The sequence below is a fragment of the Schistocerca gregaria genome, chromosome 5, assembly GCF_023897955.1.
Source record: "Schistocerca gregaria isolate iqSchGreg1 chromosome 5, iqSchGreg1.2, whole genome shotgun sequence".
Taxonomy (NCBI): Eukaryota; Metazoa; Arthropoda; class Insecta; order Orthoptera; family Acrididae; genus Schistocerca; species Schistocerca gregaria.
In genome coordinates this window covers 34989371-35007529 of record NC_064924.1, presented here as the reverse complement: position 1 = coordinate 35007529, position 18159 = coordinate 34989371, and the positions used below count along the sequence as shown (strand labels likewise).

The 18159-nt window shown below is 52.2% G+C and overlaps 3 protein-coding genes across 3 annotated transcripts; all 3 read left to right on the top strand.

Moving 5' to 3' along the window:
- The first annotated feature begins 862 nt into the window (after window positions 1–862).
- On the top strand, window positions 863–8937 carry LOC126273211 (uncharacterized). The gene is made up of 2 exons (XM_049976755.1): window positions 863–955; window positions 8257–8937. Exons 1-2 carry the CDS (start codon window positions 863–865, stop codon window positions 8935–8937), a joined length of 774 nt encoding a protein of 257 aa, XP_049832712.1.
- Window positions 8938–15390: 6453 nt separating this feature from the next.
- On the top strand, window positions 15391–16650 carry LOC126273210 (uncharacterized). Its single transcript, XM_049976754.1, has one exon. The coding sequence runs from the start codon at window positions 15391–15393 to the stop codon at window positions 16648–16650; it is 1260 nt and encodes a 419-aa protein (XP_049832711.1).
- A 79-nt stretch (window positions 16651–16729) lies between these two features.
- On the top strand, window positions 16730–17842 carry LOC126273209 (uncharacterized). The gene is made up of 3 exons (XM_049976752.1): window positions 16730–16742; window positions 16828–17376; window positions 17421–17842. Exons 1-3 carry the CDS (start codon window positions 16730–16732, stop codon window positions 17840–17842), a joined length of 984 nt encoding a protein of 327 aa, XP_049832709.1.
- The last annotated feature ends 317 nt before the right edge of the window (window positions 17843–18159 follow it).

Sequence of the window (18159 nt, the reverse complement as noted above, 5' to 3'; positions counted from 1 at the left end):
GTCTTTGTCTATGGATTGTTTCTTCTTCTTTGTTCAGAGACCTCCGGCTATGATCACGGAAGGATTGTGGTGTTACTTGATCTAGCAGAAAATTGCCTCCAAAGAAGATATTTTATGTGATCTTGAGAGTAGGTGACCTTCATGCCGCGCCAGTCTCTAGTTACACCTTAGTTGACACAGCTTGCAATAGAATCCATAAGTCTGTATCACAGCGAGTATGACTCGAAAGCAAAGTGACTGTGACAAAACAAAATTTACCAGCAATGTTAACATCATCTCTACATTGTCTGTTCTTCTCCAACCTATCTATGAGTGTGCTGATGCAACTCAACCTCAACACCTAACACATTCATTCATCCCCTAATATGCATATGACACCACACATAAATACTAAAGTACAATAGATGCCACTGTCCAACAAGATATTAAGCTTGACCACAATGTAAGAATGTCAGTGTAAAAAATGTAAACTATGAATGAGTTCGGATAACGTTTACTCTGGTAGAAATTATTGGTGATCTGCATTTACTTTTGAATCAAATCTCAGACATTATACAGTTAGGCGATAATTGTGGCCAAATATTGCACCTTATAGAGAAGGACGTGTAATTAACAGCTGATACAAAACACGTCAACGCAGTTGGATAAATACATATGACCATTAAGACACAATATTGACACAATAAAGAAAAAACAGACAGTGGAACCAAATACAAAACGTGGTTAGTATGTGCAGAAGAGGAGTGTTTGTAATCGACATTGTGGATAATGAGCACAGTATTTCCGTTGCACATGTCGTTTATACTCACGCGCTAAGGTGTGAAGCTTTCGGGGATGGGCAGTTCCCTTGGTTTGGTAGGCCATGACAACAGACAACACACGGAGTGTTACAGCATCTCGTACTGTCATCTCGCTGTTGTACATGGATTCGCACAACCCCAAGCTACCTAATGCTGTAATTTTAAGAACGACACTCGAAGACTTTGCTGTGGCAGTTGCTGATTTGCTGGCAGAGCTGTCGTACTGCGAGACTAAAATCTGCTGTTATTGTACTAAGCAGCGTGAATGTGTTCTACAGCCCTCTGCTATTACATTCATAAGTTGTGGCCGCTTAAAGTTGAGTGACAGAGCTATCTCCATACGCCCAGTAATTTTATGGACTAGGACTCCCTTCTTTATCCTCCCGTCTTCGTTTCCTTGAGCTCATTCTTTGCTTCTTGGGACTTCTTTCTTGAATGTCTACTTGTCTTGTACCTTCAGGTCTTCTTATTTGCACTCGTCTGACACTTCTTTCCTTCTTTTGGGACCAAACTTGATTTCAGGGTGACTCTACTTCTGACAGTGGTAAAAGTGATTGTCACATGTGGAGGGTTACGCCCAAAGTACAGATATCTCTGCTTCTTACGCCATTGTGTTTGGCTGCAAGATCAAGGAAAGAACAGACCAGCTCTACATTCAAGACAATGTCACATCGTAGCGTCGTGTTGTACGCATCAAGGTAACCTGTTGTTGCTGTCAAGGGCTATAGGCTGACATAACTGTGTAGCCTAACAGCATCAGTCTCGTCCTGTTTTAATCAGATTTGGTTAAGTCTACTCTGCAGGGACCCTGGATCAGCCCTTCGCATCGGCGCCTGACGCCGCCTGCCTCTGCAGCCCATACCTGTCCACCGAGGCGGCGTCGGCAGCGCGGTCGCTGCCTGGCTGTCGTGGAAGCGCTCCCCAGGGACCGCCTGCCTCCTTCCGGTCCGGGAGACTCTTCCCTTTTTTTGTGCGGCCTAGCCGCCAGCTCCCTGCTCTCTCCCAGGTCTTGCCCTCTGCTGCCGCTACCTTCCGCTTGGTTCGCCGCCTCTGCTTTGGTGTTGTACGTCCTCTGCTGGTCTGTGGTCGCTCTAACGCTACTTACGCCATTCGACATTTTGCGCACAGTCTCATTACAGAATATTAAAGTCATTTTGTTATTACAGTTAAATCAGGTTCAAATGTACGAGATTGCTTAACACTACAAGCTTAATCATTTTGATGTTGAAGCTCTTTTGTCTGTGTTTGCTTTAATAATAACATATATTTTTGAGTGGGGTCCGCCTTTAGCAAGACCTTATTTTGTTTTTGCCCCAGACATGTTTCACTGCAGTTGCAGCATCATCAGTGTTTTTTTTATTGTTATGGCTCTTAAACATAATGAATGTTCTTTACTGTTTAAATACATACAAATATTAATTTCTAAATCGTAATTACAAGTTTTTGAGGAGCACATAAAAATTGTGTAATCATAACTTCTTACCACACCTGTGTCATTGGCGGAGTGCTAAGGATACAGGAGAGCGAATGGGAACTTCCAGAAAAACCTGAAAGGAGTATGAGCGTCACATGACTGGCTGGCAGATCCATGACCCACGTAGTGTCAGGTAACGTTTGTGCAATGGCTGGTGGTATCTGTCACCTGACCGCACACGTAGATGCCTTATGTCCTGGAGGGAGTGGGATATGCTGTAGAGAGGCACGTCTCTATGGGGATCTATCGAGATGACTTCGCTTTGGGCATAGATCCAAGACACTTCCCTCCAAGGAAGATTTCGCTGGTAAAGGCCACAGAGGAAAATCTAGCGGTTAGATTTTGAGATGTGTTGCTTATGACACAAGTTTCCCAGTAAACAGAGTTGTTAATCATTTTACTCGAGTGGCAGTTCCTTAGCTCCTTGTGGAATCTGACTCATACTGAAGTGCTTCTTTACGGGAGAATAACTGAGTTAAATTTTTGTTCTTGGTTAGTGAGCAAACAGAAACATTGACTCCTGTTCTGTCTTGAACTGAGATTATTTCAGCCCTAGGAGTTGGCGGATGGCGTATTGCGTCCACTGCGTAGGCAGAGAATTGCAGGTCACCCAATCTGGGTGATGGTCTTCTCTTTCCCACCGCTAACCAGTACCAGCCAATCAGCCAATTTTGTATCCATTTAATAGGGGGCGGAGGGGGCAGGAGCGAGGGCACAGGCTAAAGGAAGTCAAAAATATCTTCTACCAACCTGGAAATTACATGTAGGATAGAATCCGGCATTGTGTACTTCACTTTCATACGAGGGTTGGAACTTTAATAGCGACAACTATTTATTTACAGCTCGTACAAAACAGATACGTGTTTCAAAGTTTTACTTGTGGTGTCACCGTCAGACACCAAACTTGCTAGGTGGTAGCCTTTAAACCGGCCGCGGTCCGGTAGTATACGTCGGACCCGCGTGTCGCCACTATCAGTGATTGCAGACCGAGCGCCGCCACGCGGCAGGTCTAGAGAGACTTCCTAGCATTCGCCCCAGTTGTACAACCGACTTTGCTAGCGATGGTTCACTGACTTCTACGCTCTCATTTGCCGAGACGATAGTTAGCATAGCCTTCAGCTGCGTTATTTGCTACGACCTAGCAGTGCGCCATTATCAGTACTATTGATATTGTAAACCATGTATCGTCAAGAGCGACGTTCTTCAGTAATAGATTTTAGTTAAGTATTCCACCAGCTACGTCCGTTTTTTTCAATTCTAATTCCCTTGTCATGTTCCAGACCTCACGCCAGCCTGCGTGAGCTAAAACGCGTGCATTTTGGCCTCCTTTAGTAACCCTGTGTTGGCTCTCCTGCCAACCACAACATTACTGACCTTCAAAGTAGTCGCCAGCATTGTGTATAGCACGTTGCCAGCGATGTGGAAGTCGTAGGATACTCTTAGCGGTGCCAGTTGTGTTGACAGTTCGAGTGGCGCGGTCTATTGCCCGACGAAATGATAGCAGCTCTGAAGCGAATGCCGTGAAGTGTTTCCTTCAGTTTAGAAATCGAGCTGAACTTTATTTATTTATTTATTTATTCATCCGTGGAACAATATATATTGTACGGACGTCGTCAGTTTATAATACATGAGCACACATTTACATTTACAATGAAAGAGATTTCTCATATTTTGTGTAGTTTTTATAACTTGTCGCACACACATTTATAATTACATTATATTTTGGTGATAATGTCATATGTTGCTAATAATCTATATCTATGTTAAATATTCTTTTACAGTATAACAACTTTTACTTACTAAGAATGTTTTAAGCTTTTGTCTGAAAATGAGGGACTCATTTTTTTAATTTCCTGCGGTAATTTGTTATATAGTTTTATCCCATTATAAAACATACTTTTTTGCGTCTTTGCCTTGTTCTTTCTATCTAGATGGAGGTGGTGACGAGATCTTCTTTCATGGTCATGTATTAGGCTGTTTGTGTTATACATGTTGAGATTTTTCTTAATGAACATTATGTTCTGAAAGATATACTCACAAGAAAAAGTTAGAATGCCTAGCTTTCTACATAATTCTAGACAGTGGGCCCTGTTGTTGCTGTTTGTTATTATCCTTATGGCTCTTTTTTGTACTTTGAACACAGTCTGTATGTTACTGGCACTTGTTCCCCAAAACATGATCCCATAGCTGAGGACTGAGTGTAGATATCCGTAATATGTTATTTTAAGATAGGTATTATGGCATACCGGTGAAGGATTCTAAGAGCATAGCATGCTGTGGATAATTTCTTTGCCAAAATGTTGACATGGTTTGTCCATTTCAGTTGGCTGTTTACATTCATCCCTAAGAATTTGGTACTTGTTACACATTCTAATTCATTATTATTAACTTGTATTCTAGTGGCTTTGTGTTTTTTGTTCAATTGGAAGTTAATATAGTTAGTTTTCTTTACATTTGGGGTACTTTATTTTTTAATGACCAGCTGTGGACATAATTGAGAGCCTCGTTTGCTCTTTCTGACAGCTGTGTTGGACTTTCACCTGTTATTACTATGTTGCTGTCATCAGCATAAAGTATTTTTTCTCCATGTCTGGTACTTTTTGGGAAGTCGTTAATGTATATAAGAAACAATATTGGGCCAAATACACTTCCCTGTGGGACGCCTATATTCACATGTTCTGGGTCAGACAGGTGTTTTACAAGGGAATTGTTTGAAACTTGTGATATCTCAACTCGTTGAACTCAGATTTCCAAGTATGATCTGAACCACTTCTTTGTCACACCTCTTATTCCTATTTGCTCTAATTTATGAAGTAAGATTTTGTGGTCAACTGTATCAAAGGCCTTTGACAAGTCCAAAAAGATACCACATACATTTTCACCTTTGTACAAGGCTTCTAAAATTACTTTAGTGAACTATACTATAGCATATTGTGTGCCTTTTCTAGGCCTAAAACCAAATTGGTCATTGGACAGAAGGTTAAATTTATTCAGGTAATTTAGCAGTCTCTTTTTGACTAGTATTTCTATTATTTTAGAAATGATAGACAGTAGATGATAGAGGTACTCAGGGTACCCTCCGCCACACACCGTCAGGTGGCTTGCGGAGTATGGATGTAGATGTAGATATAAAAATCGACCTGTAGTTCTCTACATGTTCCACATCTCCGTTCTTAAGGATAGATATAACTTTTGCTTGTTTTAGGTACTCCGGAAAGTATCCAGATTCGAAAGATTCATTAATTATGTTTGTTAATGGGCCCTTTATGGAGTCTATACATTCCTTAATTACGCAGACTGGGATTTCATCAAGTCCTACTGAAGTTTTATTTTTTAGTTGGCGTAGTACTAGTGCCACTTCCCTTTCTGTAGTTGGCAAGAGCGCCACTGAGTTTGTTGGCTGGTTCTGAGTAGGTAAATCATACGTATCTGGAAATTTCTGCTGTACTTTTTTTGCAATACTACTGAAATATGAGTTTAGAAAATCAGCAAATTTTTTAGGTTTACCTACTGGTACATATTTGTTTTTAACATGTGAATTGAGGTCCTTTTTAGCAGAGTTAGATGTTTCCTGTTTGACGATGTTCCAGGCTGCTTTGCTCTTGTTTTCAGCTTGAAGTAATATTTCGTTATTTGAAAGTTTTTTGCGGCTAGCAGTACCTTTCCGTATATATTCCTGTACTTTTTGTAGAACTGCAGAACTTTTGGGTTAGATTGATTATTTTTTATGGTGTTGAGATATCTAAGAGTTTCTGAGGATTTTTTGATACCTGTAGTCACCCATTGATTTCTCTTTCTAGTTTTAATTTTATAAAGAGTTTTGGGAAACATCTCTTCAAATCTGAGTTTAAAAATTGACATGAACTTGATAAATTTCTGATTTGCATTAGTTTCTGGATAGACTTCCCCCCAATCTTCATATTGAGGCTGGGATTTAATCTCATACAGGGCTGATTTGGAAAACAACATCCGTATGTACACAGTTTAGGAGGAGTTTCTACATGAATGTTAGTTTTTAAGATCTGGCAGAGGTGGTCTGACAGGCCCAGGTTTTTGACAACAATATATTTTTTACTATCAATACCTGTAGGTACATGATCTATAGACGAGGAAGATTCTTTCGTTATTCTAGTTGGACAATTAACAAGGGAGGATATTCCATAACAGCTCAGAATATTCACATATATGTTGCTAGCCTTATCAGGCTTCATCGTATTAATGTTTACGTCACCACAGATAATTACATTTGCTTTTGGTCCCGAAACCTTGTCTAAGCTTCGACACTCACGAGGGCTTAACTCAGGGGAGTGCAGTAGGTGGTATGACACTTAGCAGCCTCATCAGTCAAACAAATCAGTAACAGCTTGCACTGTATATGCTTGAACATTGTCCTGCAAAATGAAGGTCAGGTCCTGCAGAAAGTGTCATCACTTCTGTTTCTATGCTGTTCATTTTTGGAACACAACCTACGACCAGCTTACAGACAGAAGTGACGTAACGAGGCCTGTGGGGCAGTATCGATACGTTATAGCACAAGGACGTGGGTAAAAGATGAAAGAGAGAGAAAACAAAGGAAGAACAGGAAAGAGGAACTTTGGTGAAGGGACGTTGTTGAACAGCAGGAGGGCTGCACGGGATGTAGAGTGAAGGAAGGGATGTGAGAAGCAGAGTCAACTTGTGCCTTCTTGCGTTTCCATTAAATGTTGAAATACAGATTTCGTCTGAGAAAGTCTTTAATTGCCGCAGCGAGGCGCACACAGCCTCAAAGATAACCTTACTTGGAGGGATAAAGTCAAGCTACGAAAGAAATCACAGCGCACAAGGGAAAATGAACACTCGAAAGCGCTTGCATTTACGGTCCAGAAAGAAGCAATTAAGATGGCCGGCAGCTGGCGGCAGCCGCTTCCCGTGTCTAATGAAACAAGTTGGCCGATTTACTGGGCGCGGGCACATTAGCGCAGCTGCAGCCACGCTGGGCGTCTAATCCCCCCTCCATGCCCACCACTATCGCGAGTACAAACGCTGCGCAGTGCCGCAGCCCCCCACATCAGAGACCGGACGTAGGTGGTGCTGACGATACTTCCGGTAATCTGGGCGCGCTGGTCTCAGCACCTTCTCTGGAGCAAACTTTTATCTCTGGCACTGTGATACATCGATTTACACAGATGATGATGGAAACCACGGTTTAGCTCAGTAAATATTTTTGTCTGTGGAGTGCCCTTGCTCGAAGTGCATTACGACTGAATATATGAAAGTTATAGCACCATGAGACAGCGTGCGTGCACAGTCAGAGTGGTATTACGCGTAGTACACGCTTGGATATGCAAATAATTAGCGTTTCAATACAGCTGCACATAGTTACTAAGAGTATCACAATCTGCATCTGTATACAAAGAAACATTGTGCAAAGGGTTTTTCATTCGGACATCCCTTTGACTGTTCATTGCTTGTGACTCGAATGTATTTTCTTTCAAGTAAGAAGAAGAAATTCCTAGCAGGACATAAGGGAATCGACCTCAGCAACACCGTGGCCTGCCGAGGCTGCATTCCTCATACTGAAATGCTGCTGCTGCTGCTGCTCTCCTTGGTCATGTGAGTATGGGATCGATGGATTTGAGAGGGCCGTGGTCAACACTGTGCATAAATTCAGTGGCGCCACATGGCTAGTGACTGTCAGGGCAGGCATACTATTCACTGAGCCGTGCGAGATCAAACAGCCACGACAAATGCATCAGGTCATCAAACAGGCTTGTTCGCAGCAATACAAATATGAACACAGTTAGTTTTTAAATTTCTTATTTATATGCTGGCATTCAATAGTTTGATCTACTGCCTAGCAACTAAACACATGGTGTAACGTCTGTTATTACAACTTTACATCAGACTGCACATGGATATTCTGCTCAACGAAATATGGACGCTATGCAGATGTGATATGTTAATCTGTTAATAAACTGCAACTACGTTGCGAGTGTGAAACAGGATATTACCCACAAAGACAGAGCAGCAACGTCTGGAGCAGCACGGGCCGCCGGTGTGGCCACCTCTGCTCAAGCTTTCCTCGACAGAGCAGCGACATCTGGAGCAGCACGGGCCGCCGGTGTGGCCGCCTCTGTTCCAGCCTTCCTCGACAGAGCAGCGACATCTGAAGCAGCACGAACCGCCACTGTGGCCTTCCCTGTTCCAGCCTTCCTCGACAGAGCAGCAACGTCTGGAGCAGCACGGGCCGCCAGTGTGGCCACCTCTGTTCCAGCCTTCCACGACAAAGCAGCGACGTCTGGAGCAGCACAAGCCGCCGGTGTGACCGCCTCTGTTCCAGGCTTCCTTGACCGAGCAGTGACGTCTGGAGCAGCACGGGCCGCCAGTGTGGCCGCCTCTGTTCCAGCCATGCTCCACAGAGCAGCAACGTCTAGAGCAACATGGGCTGCCGGTGTGGCCCCGACTGTAACAGCCATCCTCGGCAGAGCAGCGACTTCTGGTGCAGCACGGGCCGCCAGTGTTGCCGCCTCTGTTCAAGGCTTCCTCGACAGAACAGCGACGTATGGAGCAGCACGGTCCGCCAGTGTGGCCACCTCTGTTCCAGCCTTCCTCGACAGAGCAGCGACGTCTGGAGCAGCACAGACCGCCGCTGTGGCCGCCTCTGTTGCAGCCTTCCTCGACTGAGCAGTGATGTCTGCAACAGCACGGGCAGCCAGTGTAGCCGCCGCTGTTCCAACCTTCCTCGACACAGCAGCGACGTCTGTAGCAGGAGGGCCGCCGGTGTGGCCGACTCTGTTGTAGCCTTTCTCAACAGAGGGTGCCACATCCGTAGCCCTTCCTGATCCAGACGTCGCTGCTCTGTTGAGAAAGGCTACCTGTGCTGTTCCAGACGGGCCGCCGTTGTAAGGGCCTCTGGTCCAGCCTTCTATGACAGAGCAGCGACGTCTGGAGCACCACGGGATGCCAGTGTGGCCGCCTCTGTTCCAGAATTCCTCGAAAGAGCAGAGGCATCTGGCGCAGCACGGGCCGACGGTCTGGACACAGCAGCGTTGTCTGGAGTAACACGGGCTGCTGGAATTTCCATCGCTGTTCCGGTCTTCCTCGACAGAGAAGCGACGTCTGGAGAAGCACAGACCACCGGTGTGGCCACGTCTCTTCCGGCCTTCCTCGACACAGCAGCGACGTCTGTAGCAGGAGGGCCGCCGGTGTGGCCGACTCTGTTGTAGCCTTTCTCAACAGAGCAGCGACGTCTGGATCAGGAAGGGCTACGGATGTGGCACCCTCTGATCCAGCATTCTTCGACAGAGCAGTGACGTCTGGAGCAGCGCGGGCAGACATTGAGGCCGCCTCTGTTGCAGCCTTCCTCGACAGAGTTGTAGCATCTCGAGCAGCACAGGCCGCCGTAGTGGCCGCCCCTGTTCCAGCCTTTCTCGACAGAGCAGCGACGTCTGGAGCAGCACGGGCCGCCGTTGTAAGGGCCTCTGGTCCAGCCTTCTATGACAGAGCAGCGACGTCTGGAGCAGCACAGGCCGCCAGTGTGGCCGCCTCTGTTCCAACATTCCTCGACAGAGCAGAGGCATCTGGCGCAGCACGGGCCGACGGTCTGGACGCCTCTATTCCAGCCCTCAGGACAGAGCAGCGACCTCTGGAGCAGCACGGCCCACCGGTGTGGTCCCCTCTATTCCAACACTCTCCAACTGAGCAGCGACATCTGGAGCAGTCAGGGCCGCTGGTGTGGCTGCCTCTGTTCCAGACTTCCTCGACAGAGCAGTGTGGTCTGGAACAGCACAGAATGCCAGTGTGGTCGCCTCTGTTCCAGCCTTCCTCTACAGAGCAGCGACGTCTGGATGGGCACGATCCGCCAGTGTGGTCGCCTCTGTTCCAGCCTTCCTAGACAGAGCAGCGACGTTTGTAGAAGCACGGGCCGCCCCTGTAGCCGCCTCTATTTCAACCTTCCTCGAAACAGCAGCGTCGTCTGGAGTAACACGGGCTGCTAGAATTTCCATCGCTGTTCCGGTCTTTCTCGACAGAGAAGCGACGTCTGGAGAAGCATGGGCCGCCCGTGTGGCCACTTCTGTTCCAGCCTTCATCGACAGAGCAGCGACGTCTGGAGAAGCACTTGCTGCCAGTGTGGCCCCCTCTGTTCCAGCCTTCCTCGACAGAGCAGCGACGTCTCGAGCAGCACAGGCCACCAATGTGGCCGCCTCTGTTCCAGCTCTCCTTTACAGAGCAGCGACGTCTGGATCAGCATGGTTCGCCAGTGTGGCTGCCTCTGTTCAAGCCTTCCTCGACACAGCAGCGACATCTGGACCAGCAAGTGCCGCCAGTGTAACCGCCTCTGTTCAAGCCTTCTTCAACGTCTCGAGCAGCACGGTCCGCTGGTGTGGTCGCATCTGTTCCACACTTTTTCGACTGTGCAGCGACATCTAGAGCAGCTGGGGCCGCCATTGTGGCCGCCACTGTTCTAGCCTTCCTCGACAGAGCAGCGACGTCTGGAGCAGCACAGGCTGCCAGTGTGGCCACCTCTGTTCAAGCCTTCCTCGGCACAGCAGCGACGTCTGGAGCAGCACTTGCCGCCAGTGTGGCCGCCTCTGTTCCAGCCTTCCTCTACTTAGCAACGACGTCTGGAGCAGCACAGGCCGCCGGTGTGCCGCCTCTGTTCCAGCCTTCCTCGACAGAGCAGCGACATCTAGAGCGCACCGGCCGCCAGTGTGGCCGCCTCTGTTCAAGCCTTCCTCGACAGAGCAGCGACGTCTGGATAAGCACAAACAGCTGTGGTTACTTGCCTCTGTTCCAGCCTTTTTCGTCAGAGCAGCGAGATCTGGAGCAGCACAGGCTGACGGTGACGCCACCTGTGTTCCAGCCTTCCTCGACAGAGAAGCGACGTTTGCAGCAACTCTGGACGCCAGTGTTGGCAACGACTCTTCCAGACTTCCTCCACAGAGCACCGATGTATTTAACAGGACGGGCCGTCCGAAATGGCCGCTTCTGTTCCAGCCGTCCTGGACAGAGCAGCGACGTCTGGAACAGCACGGCCTTCCGTTGACGACGCCTCTGTTCCAGCTTTCCTCGACAGAGCAGACACGTCTGGAGCAGCACAGGCCGCCGTTATAAGCGCCTTTGTTCCAGCCTTCTACGGCAGAGCAGCGATGTCTGGAGCAGCACGAGCCGTTGGTGTGGCCGCCGCTGTTCCAGCCTTCCTCGACAGAGCAGCAACGTCTGGAGCCGCACTTGCCGCCATCTCTGTTCCAGCCTTCCTCGACAAAGCAGCGACGTCTGGAGCAGCACTTGCCACCGGAATGGCCATTTCTGTTTCAGCCTTCCATGACAGAGCACCGACGTCTGTGTCAGCACGGGCTACCGAAGTGGCCGCCTCTGTTCAAGCCTTCCAAGACTGAGCACCAACATCTGGAGCAGCACGGGGTACTGGTGTGGCTGCCTGTGTTCCAGATTTCCTCGAGAGAGCTGTGACGTTTGGAGCAGCACAGGCCGCCATTGTGGCCGCCTCTGTTCCAGCCTTCCTCGACAGTGCAGCGACGCCTGGAGCAGCACAGGACGCCGATGTGTCAGATACTGTTCCACTCTTACTCGACAGAAGAGCGACCTCTGGAGCACTACGGGAAACCGGTGAGGCCGTCACTTTCCAGCCTTCCTCCACAGAGCAGTGACGTCTGGAGAAGCACATACAGCTGTTGTTTCTGCCTCTGTTCCAGCCTTTTTCGTCAAAGCAGCGACGTCTAGAGCAGCACAGGCCGACGGTGACGCCACCTCTGTTGCAGCCTACCTCGACAGAGAAGCAACGTTTACAGCAGCACGGGACGACAGTGTGGGCGTGACTCTTATAGACTTCCTCCACAGAGTAGCGACGTATTTACAGCACGGGCCATCCGAAATGGCCGCTTCTGTTCCTGCTTTCCTGGACAGAACAGCGATGTCTGGAGCAGCACGGCCTTCCATAGACGACGCCTCTGTTCCAGCTTTCCTCGACAGAGCAGCGACGTCTGGAGCAGCACGGCCTTCCATTGACGACACCTCTGTTGCAGCTTTCCTCGACAGAGCAGCGACGTCTGGAGCAGCACAAGGCCCCCAGTGTCGCCGCCTCAGTTCCAGGCTTCGACAGAGTAGTGACGTCTGGAGCAGAAAGTGCCGCCGGTGTGGTCGTGTCTCTTCCAGCCTTCCTCAACAGACCAGCGACGACTGGAGCAGCACAAGCCGCCGGTGTGGCTGCCTCTTTTCCAGCCTTCCTCGACACAGCAGCGACATCTGGAGCAGCATGGGCCGCCAGTGTAGCCGCTCATGTTCCAGCCATCCTCGACAGAGCAGCGACGTCTGGAGCAGCACAGGCCCCCGGTGTCGCCGCCTCAGTTCCAGGCTTCCTCGACAGAGCAGTGACCTCTGGAGCAGCACGGAACGCCATTGGGGCCGCCTCTGTTCCAGCCTCAGTCTACAGAGCAGCAACGTCTGGATTAGCTTGGGCCGCCAGTGTGGAAGAGCTGTGACGTTTGGAGCAGCACAGGCCGCCATTGTGGCCGCTTCTGTTCCAGCCTTCCTCGACAGAGCAGCGACGTCTGGAGCAGCACTGGCCGCCAGTGTGGCCACCTCTGTTCAAGCCTTCCTCGGCACAGCAGCGACGTCTGGAGCAGCACTTGCCGCCACAGTGGCCGCCTGTGTTCCAGCCATCCTCTACTTAGCAACGACGTCTGGAGCAGCACCTGCCGCCGGTGTTGCCGCCTCAGTTCAAGCCTTCCTCAACACAGCAGCGACGTCTGGACCAGCAAGTGCCGCCAGTGTGGCCGTGTCTCTTCCAGCCTTACTTGACAGACTAGCGACGTCCTGAGCAGCACAAGCTGCCGGTTTGGCTGTCTCTGTTCCAGCCTTACTCGACAGAGCAGCGACGTCTGGAGCAGCATGGGCCGCCAGTGTAGCCGCCCACGTCCCAGCCATCCTCGACAGAGCAGCGACGTCTGGAGCAGCACAGGCCGCCGGTGTGGCCGCCTTAGTTCCAGGCTTCCTATACAGAGCAGCAATGTCTGAATCTGCACGAGCCGCCAGTGTGGCCGCCTCTGTTCCAGCCTTCCTCGACAGAGCAGAGACGTCTGGAGCAGCACACGCCGATGGTGACCCCGCCTCTGTTCCAGCCTTCCTAGACTCAGCAGCAACGCCCGGAGCAGCAAGGGCTGCATTGTAGCCACCTCTGTTCCAGCCATCCTCTACAGAGCAGCAACGTCTGAATCAGCACAGGCCGCCAGTGTGGTCGCCTCTGTCCAAGCCTTCCTCGACAGAGCAGCGACGTCTGGAGAAGCACAAACAGCTGTTGTTTCTGCCTCTGTTCCAGCCTTTTTCGTCAGAGCAGAGGCGTCTGGACCAGCACCGGCCGACGGTGACGCCACCTCTGTTCCAGCCCTCCTCAACAGAGAAGCGACGTTTGCAGCAGCTCGGGACGCCAGTGTGGGTGCGACTCTTCCAGAAATCATCCACAGAGCAGCGACTAACAGCACGGGCAGTCCGAAATGGACGGTTCTGTTCCAGCCTTCAAGGACAGATCAGCGACGTCTGGAGCATCACGGCCTCCCGTTGACGACGCCGCTGTTCCAGCCTTCTACGGCAGAGCAGCGATGTCGGGAGCAGCACGAGCCGTTGGTGTGGCCGCCGCTGTTCCAGCCTTCCTCGACAGAGCAGCGACATCTCGAGCAGAACGGCCGCCGATGCGGCCGCCTCTGTTCCACCCTTCCTCGACAGAGCAGCGCCGTCTCGAGCAGCCCGGACAGCCAGTGTGGCCTCTTCTGTTCAAGTCTTCTTCTACTTAACAACGACTACTGGAGCAGCACGGGCCTCCACTGTGGCTGCCTCTGTTCCAGCCTTCCTCGACACAGCAGGGACGTCTGGAGCAGCAAGTGCCACCGGTGTGGCCGTGTCTCTTCCAGCCTTCCTCGACAGACCAGCGACGTCTCGAGCAGCACGGTCCGCTGGTGTGGCCGCTTCTGTTCCGCACTTTTTCGACAGTGCAGCGACATCTGGAGCAGCACAGGCCGCCATTTTGGCCGCCACTGTTCCAGCCTTCCTCGACAGAGCAGCAACGTATGGAGCAGCATGGTTCGCCAATGTGCCCACGTCTGTTCAAGCCTTCCTCGGCACAGCAGCAACGTCTGGAGCAGCACTTCCCGCCAGCGTCGACGCCTCTGTTCCAGCCTTCCTCTACTTAACAGCGACGTCTGGAGCAGCACATTCTGCCGGTGTCGCCTCCTCTGTTCCAGCCTTCCTCTACTTAGCAGCGACGTCTGGAGCAGCACATTCCGCCGGTGTCGCCTCCTCTGTTCCAGCCTTCCTCGACAGAGCAGCGACGTCTGGAGCAGCACAGACAGCTAGTGTGGCCGCGTCTGTTGCAGCCTTCCTCGTCAGAGTAGTGACGTCTGGAGCAGCACGGGCCGCCAGTGAGGCCGCCTCTATTCTAGCCTTCCTTGATAGAGGAGCTTCGTCTGGAGAAGCACGAGCCGCCAGAGTGGGAGCCGCTGTTCTAGCCTTTCTCGACTGAGGACAAGGCAGTGACGTCTGGAGCAGCACTGGCCGCCTGTGTGGCCTCCTCAATTCCAGCTTTCCTCGACAGAGCAGCTACACCTGGAGGACGAAGGGCCGCCAGTGTGACTGCTACTGTTCCAGCCATCCTTGACAGAGAAGCGACGTCTGGAGCAGGACGAGCCGCCACAGTGGCCGCTTCTGTTCCAGCTTTACTCGACAGAGCAGCGACGCCCAGACAGTATTGGTCGCTGGTGTGGCAGCCTCTCTTATAGCTTTCCTCGAAGGAGCAGCGTCGACTGGAGCAGCACGGGCCGCCAATGCAGCCGCCTCTGTTCCAGCCTTCCTCGACAGAGCAGCGCCGTCTGCAGCAGCACGAGCCGCCAGTGGGACAGCCTCAGTTCCACCCTTCCTCGACAGAGCAGCTACGTGTGAAGCAGCACAAGCTGCCGGTGTGGGTGTCTCGGTCCAGCCTGCCTCGACAGAGCAGCTACGCCTGGGGCAGCAAGGGCCGCCAGTGTGGACGCCTCTGTTCCAGCCTTCCTCGAAAGAACAAAAAAGATTAGAGCAGCACGGGCCATCAGTGTGTCCGCCTGTGTTCCAGGCATCCACGACAGAGCAGCGATGTCTGGAGTAGCATGTGCCGCTGGTGTGGCCGCGACTGTTCCAGCCTTCCATGTCATAGCAGCGACGTCTAGAGCAGCACTGGCCGCCCATGTGGTCCTCCCTGTTCCAGCTTTCCTTGACAAAGCAGCGACGTCTGGAGCAGCACGATCCGTCAGTGTGGCCTCTTATGTTCCTCCCTTCCTCGACAGAGCAGCAACGTCAGGAGCAGCGTGGGCCGCCAGTGTGACCGCATCTGTTCAAGCCTTCCGCCAAGCCGGTGAATACGCATCTGTTCCAGCCTTCCTCGACAAGGCATTGACTTCTGAAGCAGCACATGCAACCGGTGTGGCCGTCTCTGTTCCAGCCTTCCTCGACAGGGCAGCGACATCTGTAGTAGCATGGGCCACCAATGTGGCCGCCTCTGTTCCAGCACTCCTCGACGGAACAGCTACGTATGGAGCAGCATGGGCCGCCGGTGTCGCCGCCGCTGTTCCAGTGTTCCTCGACAGAGCAGCGACATCTGGAGCGGCTCGGGCCGCCGTTGTGGCCGCATCAGTTCCAGCCTTCCTCTTCAGACCTGCAACATATGAAGCAACACCGGCAGCCAGTGTGCCTGCCTTTGTTGCAGCCTTCCCCGACAGAGCACCGACGTCTGGAGTAGCACAGGACGCCAATGTGGACACCTCTGTTCCAACTTCCCTCGACAGAGCAATGACGTCTGCAGCAGCACGAGCCGCCGGTCTGGCTGCCTCTGTTCGAGCCTTCCTCGACAGAGCAGCGACGTCTGTAGCAGCACGGGCCGCCATTTTCGTCGTCTCTGTTCCAGCCTTCCTCGACAGAACAGCGACGACTGGAGGAGCAGGGACCGCTAGTGTGTCCCCCTGTGTTCCAGCCTTCCTCGACAGAGCAGCGATGTCTGGAGCAGACCGGGCCCCCGGTGTGGACGCCTCTGTTTCAGCCCTCCTTGACAGAGCAGCTACGCCTGGAGGACTAAGGGCCGCCAGTGTGGCCGCCACTGTTCCAGCCATCCTTGACAGAGAAGCGACGTCTGGAGCAGCACGAGCCGCCATTGTGGCCGCTTCTGTTCCAGCCTTTCTCGACGGAGCACCGACTTGTGGACCAGCACGCGCCGCCAGTGTTGCTACCTCTATTCCAGCCTTATTCGACAGAGCAGCGGCGCCTGGATCAGCACAGGCCGCTAGTGTGGACGCCTGTGTTTCAGCCTTCCTCGTTAGAGCAGTGACGTATCGAGCCGCACTTTCCTCATCAGAGGAGTGACGTCTGGAACAGCACAGGCCGCCAGTGTGTCCGCCTCTGTTCCTGCCTACCTCGACAGATCAGCGACGTCAGGAGCAGCATGGGCCACCAGAGTGGCCACCTCTGTTCCTGCCTTCCTCGACAGAGCAGCGACGTAAGGAGCAGCACGGGCCTCCGTTGTGGCCGCCCGTGTTTCAGCCTTCCTCGACAGAGCAGCGGCGTCTCGAGCAGCACGGGCCGACAATGCAACTCCATCTGTCCCAACCTTCCTCATCAGAGCAGTGACGTCTGGAGCAGCACAGGCCGCCAGTGTGGCTGCCTGTGTTCCTGCCTACCTCAACAGACCACCAACGTCTGGAGCAGAATGGGCCGCCAGTGCTGCCGCCTCTGTACCAGCCTTACTCGACACAACAGCGATATCTGTAGCAGCACGGACCGCTGGTGTGGCTGCATCTGTTCCAACCTTCCTCGACAGACCAGCGAGGTCTGGAGCAGCAGGAGCCGCGGGTGTGGCCGCCTCTGTTTCAGCCTTCCTCGACAGAGCACCGACGTTTGGAGCAGCACAGGCCGGTAGTGTGACTACATCTGATCCAGCCTTCCTCGTCAGAGCACTGACGTCTAGAGCAACAATGCCGATAGTGTGGCCGCCTCTGTTCCAGCCTCCCTCGACAGAGCAGCGATTACTTGAGCCGCACGAGCCAGTAGTGTGGGCGCCTCTTTTCCAGCCATTCCCGACACAGCAGCGACGTCTGCAGCAGCACGCCCCGCCAGTGTGTCTGCCTGTGTTTCAGCCTTCCTCGATAAAGCAGCCATGTCTAAAGCACACCGGGAAGCCGGTGAATACGCATCTGTTCCAGCCTTCCTCGACAGAGCAGCGACGTCTCAGGCAGGACAGGCTGTCAGTGTGGCAATCTCTGTTCCAGCCTTCCCCGACAGAGCAGCGACGTATGGAGCAGCACGAGCAGACAGTATGACCGCCTCTGTTTCAGCCTTCCTCGACAGAGCACCGACGTCTGGAGTAGCACGGGATGCCAATGTGACAGCCTATGTCCCATCTTCACTCGACAGAGCAGTGACGTCTGAAGCAGCACGAGCCGGCCGTGTGGCCCCCTCTGTTCGAGCCTTCCTCGACAGAGCAGCGACGTCACGAGCAGCATGGGCCACCAGAGTGGCCACCTCTGTTCCTGCCTTCCTCGACAGAGCAGTGACGTAAGGAGCAGCACGGGCCGACAATGCAGCTGCATCTGTCCCAACCTTCCTCATCAGAGCAGTGACGTCTGGAGCAGCACAGGCAGCCAGTGTGGCCGCCTATGTTCCTGCTTACCTCAACAGAGCACCAACGTCTGGAGCAGGACGGGCCGCCAGTGCTGCGGTCTCTGTTCCAGCCTTACTCGACACAATGGCTATGTCTGTAACAGCACAGACTGCCGGTGTGGCCGCATCTGTTCCAACCTTCCTCGACAGAGCAGCGAGGTCTGGAGCAGCAGGAGGGCTGGGTGTGGCCGCCTCTGTTTCAGAATTCCTCGACAG